Source organism: Otolemur garnettii, unplaced genomic scaffold (genome assembly GCF_000181295.1).
Source record: "Otolemur garnettii isolate 467f Iridium unplaced genomic scaffold, OtoGar3 scaffold00031, whole genome shotgun sequence".
In the NCBI taxonomy this organism is placed as follows: Eukaryota; Metazoa; Chordata; class Mammalia; order Primates; family Galagidae; genus Otolemur; species Otolemur garnettii.
Window position 1 is genome coordinate 7,219,126 of NW_003852426.1, and position 6,436 is coordinate 7,225,561.

The 6,436-nt window shown below is 41.9% G+C and overlaps 1 protein-coding gene across 3 annotated transcripts in view; it reads left to right on the forward strand.

Annotated features, from left to right (window-relative positions):
• The window catches only part of KCTD20 (potassium channel tetramerization domain containing 20), a 27,343-nt gene extending 23,369 nt beyond the window's left edge, over positions 1 to 3,974 (forward strand). For all 3 annotated transcript variants that reach the window (XM_023512916.1, XM_012804894.2, XM_023512917.1), the window contains 2 exons: positions 1,399 to 1,509; positions 3,352 to 3,974. In XM_023512916.1, coding sequence (XP_023368684.1) covers positions 1,399 to 1,509; positions 3,352 to 3,644 — 404 coding nt within the window. In that variant the 3' untranslated portion in view covers positions 3,645 to 3,974. The remainder of the gene's footprint in view (positions 1 to 1,398; positions 1,510 to 3,351) is intronic.
• The last annotated feature ends 2,462 nt before the right edge of the window (positions 3,975 to 6,436 follow it).

Here is a 6,436-nt window from a genome sequence, read left to right on the forward strand (position 1 = left end):
GTGGCTGGCGCCTTAGCCAGTTGAGCTATAGGCGCCGCATCTTTTTAATTTTTAAGAGCCATTCTAATTTCCTTTTCTGTTAACACTATTTGTGGACCAGCATAGTGGCTCACACCTATAATCCTAGCACTCTGAGAGGCTAAGGTGGGAAGATTCCTTCAGCTCAAGAGTTTGAGACCAGCCTAGGCAAGAGTAAAGCCCCTCACTCCATCTCTACTAAAGATAGAAAAAAAATCACCCAGGCATTGCCTGTTGTCCCAGGTACTTGGGAAGCTGAGGCAGGAGGATCACTTACTTGAACCCAGGAATTTGAGGTTGCTGTGAGCTAGGCTGATGGCATGTACTCTAGCCTGGGGTAACAGAGTGAGATTGTGTTTCAAAGAAAGACCCCACCCCCCACTGTTTTTGCCTTTTGCCCATTACAAAATTGGATTATTAGTCTTTTACTTAGTGATGTGTTCTCTATTTGTGACAGGTCTTTCTTAATGTTAAGGAAATTAGCTCTTTGTAATATGAGTTACAAATATCTTTCCCATTTGGTTATCTTTGGTTTTGGGGGGGGAGCGTTTCAGACAGAGTCTTACTGTATCGCCCTGGGTAGAGTACAATGGTGTCACAGCTCACAGCAACCTCAAACTCTTGGGCTTACATGATTTTCTTGCCTCAGCCTCCCAAGTAGCTGGGACTACAGGCGCCTGCCACAATGCCTGGCTATTTATTTTTTTTTTGGTTGTAGTTGTCATTGTTGTTTGGCAGGCCTAGGCTGGATTCAAACCTGCCAGCTCTGGTGTATGTGGCTGGTGCCTTAGCCGCTGAGCTACAGGCATTCAGCCTGTCTTGTTGTTAAATGGTGATTTGGGCTATGCAGAGATGTAATTTCTATATAGTCATCAGTGTTTCTCTTTCTATTTTTTTTTTTTTTCTTTTTGAGACATTGTCTCACTTTGTCATCCTCAGTAGAGCACTATGGCATCACAGCTCACAGCAACCTCAAACTCTTGGGTTTAAGTGATTCTGTAGCCTCAGCCTTCCAAGTAGCTGGGACTCCAGGTGCCTGCCACAATGCCTGGCTATTTTTGTTGTTGTCGTAATTGTCGTCGTTTAGCAGGCTGGGGCCCCGGTATATGTGGCCGGCACCCTAACTGCTGAGCAGTGGGTGCCAAGCCAAGTTTTTCTTTTATGGCTTGTAGGTTTTATGTCCTACCCAGAATGGCCTTTTCCACAGTGAGATTTTAAAATTTCTCTTATGGTTTATGTTACTATTTAACACTTAACCTTTGATGCATCTGGATTATTTTGACATGAGAGGTCATTTCCATTAGTTTGATTGTTAGCTTATTGCCTCCTTCTTATAAAGGTCTTCACTCCATGACTAACCTTAATTTTTTTCTTTTTCAGTTCTTTATAGCTCCAAGCTCTACAGATTCTTCAAATATATTGAAAATCGAGATGTTGCAAAAACAGTGTTAAAGGAACGGGGCCTGAAAAACATTCGCATTGGAATTGAAGGTAAAAAAATAATCTCAGTCAGAATTCACTTTGCATGTTTAACCATAAACATAAGTTAGAAATTGAGCTTCCAGAGTGCCTAGAGAACAGGCATATGTGAAAATCACATTCCTATTCAAATGTGAAGAATTCCTACTTTGTCTGTATCCTCATAGTTCCCTTTTCATAGCCACAGGATTAGGTTCAAGTTTATTAGTACTTCAGGTTAAAGAACAGTGAGGACAAAGGACACTGGTGGATAGATGTAGGATGGTGTTTGGGGCTCACCAAGTGGTAGGATCATTCTGCCAACAATCTTCATGAGGAAGTTTCTTGGATCTGGAAGGGTCCTTCTGAAAAATATAGCTTGGGGGACTCAAAATTTAAGATTATTCCATACCTTTGAAGAATGTCTGGGGATATATTGACAAAACTGCATTAAATGATCTTGAGGAATGGCTCACAACCTGTGGGTCCCATGGGAGGGACTTAGAGACAGATTTTTTTATTTTTTATTTTTTGCTACAGAGTCTCACTTTGTCACCCTCGGTAGAGTGCCATGTTGTCATCACTCACAGCAACCTTGAACTCTTGGACTAAAGCAGTTCTCTTGCCTCATCCTCCCCAGTAGCTGGGACTACTGGCACCTGCTACCATCCCTGGCTATTTTTAGACACAAGGTCTCACTCTTGCTCAGGCTGGTCTCAAACCTGTGAGCTTAGGCAGTCCACCTGCCTTGGCCTCCCAGAGTACTGGGATTACGGGCATGAGCCACCATGCCTGGCCCTAGAGACTTATTCTTAAGAGAGTACTGAAGCCATCCTGGTCTCCCCTCCATGGATCTTTGACTTTGTGCTTTATTACTCTTGGCTGTCTCACTTCTTCTCACAGAACTCATCAAACCTTAATTGTGTCTGACTTAAGCTGAAATTTAAAGTGGGAGGAAAATTTTGAGATTATTGAACCTCCTTTCCCTATGTCTTTCCCTTATCTCTTGGGAACCCCAAGGGATATATAGTAATAGAGATCAGAACTGTCTTCCATACCTCTGATGGAAACTGCCTCCCACCTGCCTTCTAGTTGTAGCCTCTGAAGTTACTCTGAATAAGATTTCTCCCATTGCCATGTGACAGCCTTTTAGGTTTTTTTTTTTTTTTTTTTTTTTTTTGGAGACAGAGCCTCAAGCACCCTGGGTAGAGTGCCGTAGCATCACAGTTAATAGCAACCTCCAACTCCTGGGCTCAAGCAATTTTCTCCTGCCTCTGCCTCCCTAGTAGCTGGGATTACAGGCACCCGCCACAGTGCCCAGCCATTTTTTGGCTGCAGCTGTCATTGTTGTCTGGCAGGTCTGGGCTGGGTTTGAACCCGCCAGCTCAGATATACGTGGCTGGTGCCCCTTGAGCCACAGGCGCCAAGCCAACCTTTCAGGTATTTTAGGCAGCATCTGTTTTTTCTTTAGGCTGAACATTTCCATATTTCTTTCTATTTTGACATAGTATGCCCTCTAAGCAGCAGAATTAAGATGACTGAAGTAGCTGTGCCCGGGCAGATTTTTTGTCCTGTGAATTTGTTGCCAGCAACTAAAGACTCTGGAGTAAAAGGCTTCTTTTTCCCTTCCTTTAGAAGGGATAGAATTCTTATTCCTTCTCTTAGTCTCTTCTACGGAAAAGACCTATTAACCTGAGCAAGAGGGAAACAAGCATGTAGGTGGTTGGGGCCGGGAAAACATGGGGCAGGGTTTGGACACTTCTTACATTTTTTTCATGGTGTCTGTGGATTTGGGAGAAAATTGTGGTTAAGAGGGACACCAGAGAGAGCACAATCTGCCAGCAGTCATGAGAATGGCCTTTTTCTCTGCTTCAGGTTATCCCACCTGTAAAGAAAAAATTAAGAGAAGACCTGGTGGCCGGTCTGAAGTCATCTATAATTACGTACAACGTCCCTTTATCCAGATGTCATGGGAAAAGGAAGAAGGAAAGAGTCGCCATGTAGATTTCCAGTGTGTTCGAAGCAAGTCCCTCACCAATCTGGTAGCTGCTGGTGAGGATGTCTTAGAGGACCAAGAGATACTAATGCATCACCCGCCCCAAGTTGATGAACTTGATCGGCTAAATGCCCCACTTTCTCAGATGGCTTCTAATGACTTTCAGGATTAGGGCCACCTGTGGGGTCCACCTCTCATTGGAGCTCTCTTAATCTGGGATGTCCACAGCTAGCCCTTCCCAGCCTCCCCATGATATGTCTTGGCCCAAGTAGGAGATATGCTTCTCCCTATCTTTTTCCTTTCTCCCATAATTAACGTGTCTTTTCCAATAAGTCCATGCATCTGGCAGGGGATGAAGAAGTACTCACTGGTGTTTAAGCTACCAGCTTTGCAACAGCCTGGTAACTTGAATAATTTGGATCTGGTGCTGTTTACTGAGTCTTTGCATAACTGCAAAAGCAGGAAAGGAAGTCAGGACTCTTTTTGCCCTGTGTTTAGCAAAGCAGTCCTTGTCCTTAAAACTTTGTTCTTGGATTTTGTTTGCTTTGTTTTGTTTTATACCAGGCAAATTGCTTAGTAGCAATGGGACCAAATTTAAAAGGAAACAATCTTCTAAAAGTAGGCACTAATGGGATGCTCATTAGAGGTTATTGAAAATTTCATTCTTGGTGGCCTATGCGCTCAGACTGTATCTGGGGAGAACTAGACTCTCATTCAAAATGCCCAAAAGGAAGTTCTTAGGAGCATAAATTTAATTTCATTTCTCATTAATGCAGTGAACAATCCAAAACACAGATTCTTTGATAGTAAGGATAATGAAATAACAGTGTTTATGAAACCTTTTTAGCTTTCAGGTTTTTGAGCCTAAACAAATACATAATTCATTTGGAATGAAACTTAGAAGAACCTCTCCAATTCAGGCCAATTGGATTATTGTATCTTGGAATCTGGTATGAAGTCATAGGTTTTGACACCCTTGGGCAGCATATTGTTGTGGGTGTGGCTGGGAGACCCTAAATATGGATTAAAGGCTTTTAGGATAGGGCAAAAATTTCTTAACAAGTGCTCAGTTTATCAATAGAAAGACTTTACAAGAGTTCCAGGGAGAAGTTATTTTGGGTGAAACTGGGTGAGAAATGTCACCTGCACAGGCTCTGTCTCAGTACAGGTTTTTTTCAATGTATTTTCTTTTCATACCATGGGATCTTTTTGGATACCAGTATATTTAAATTTTGGAAATAGCCTAATAGCTACTTATAGACTGGGGTAAGAAAATGACACTTTTATCATCCCTAAAGGAAAGGTGAATCGAAGGGAAATTAGGCCTTGCCATTTCATTTTATCTGTGAGCTCTGGTAACAGGGAGTGGTAAATGACAACCCAAATCACTCTCTAGCCCCCACAGTGCTATGTACTACACCACCTTCCTCTTCTTTCTCTGTGGCTGTTACCAGAACTAAATTTAGATCCAGAGCCAGATAAAAGTATTTGGGATTATTTCCCACTTTGTAGTAGAAGTTGACCTTCCAATCACTCACCTAGGACATTTACTGATCACAAATTATGAAGAGGTACACAGTTTCCTTAAGTTCTTTGAAAATAAGAACATGACTGTTTTTCTTAAATTCTGTTTCCATAAGGTAACACAGGCTGAGAGCATCCCTTAGAAATGCTTGGGACCAGAAGTATTTCAAATTTTAGATTCTTTCAGATTTTGGAATACTTATAGAATAGTTGGTGGTTGCACATTGCAAATCTAAAAATCTGAAATATTTCAAGGAGTTATTTCTTTTCAATATCATGTTTGTACTCCAAATTTAAGTTTTGGATTTAGGCTGGGTGCAGAGGCTCATGCCTGTAATCCCAGCACTTGGGAGACTGAGGTGGGTGGATTGACTGAGATCACAGGTTTGAGACCAGCCTGAGCCAGAGTGAGACCTCATCTCTTTAAAAAAAGCCAGGTGTTGTGGTGGGCATCTATAGTCCCAGCTTCTTGGGAGGCTGAGGCAAGAGGATCACTTGAACTCAAGAGTTTGAAGTTGCTGTGAGCTCTGATGCCATGGCACTCTACCAAGGTTGACCAAGTGAAGACTTTTGTCTCAAAAAAAAAAAAGTTTCAGATTTAGGAGTATTTCACATTTTTGATTTTTAGATTTAGGATGCCCAGCCTGTGTAGGGCAAGCTACTTGATTCCATTTTAATGATTATCCTAGTTAACAGTCCTCCAAAGATAAAATTCAGATAGCTATCGAAAGCTCCTCTTTCCAGGCTTAAGGAACAAGAGTGTATTTATGTTCTCTGTGCATGTGACCACCATCACAGTGGAAATCAAAGCTCTGTTCCTTACTTGGAAAAACTAGTAAGGGATTAAACTGAGCCATCTTCTACCTACAATTCTTCTGATAGCCATTGGTATCCATTTGTAAGACTGATGGCCGTGTGGTCAAGGGTTATTTGTGGCCAAAAGAAAGTTTTATTCCTATAAAACTAATTGGCTCATATTTGAGATCATCTTTGGTCTTGACCCTGCCAATTGAGAGAGCCATACCCACTAGCAGTTGGCCAGCCCCGATAATTGTTAATGGTGCTTTCTTTACATTTCTCAGTGTACTTCCATGCCATTACAAAGGAAATTTGAATTATCTAATGTTTGTGTATTCTATTACAGTTTATTTATTGTTAATGTTTAACTATAAACATGTCATAGCTAATACTTTAGTCCTTAGGTAAAAAGCCAGATATGAGGCTGAGTATAGTGGCTCATGCCTAAAATCCTAGCACTCTGGGAGGCAGAGGTGGGAAGATTGCTCGAGGCCAGGAGTTCAAGATCAACCTGAGCAAGAGTGAGACCTGTCTCTACTAAAATTTGAAAACATTAGCCAGGCATGGTGGTACACATCTGTAGTCCCAGCTGCTTCAGAGGCTGAGGCAGGAGGATTGCTTAATCTCAGAAGTTTGAGGCTA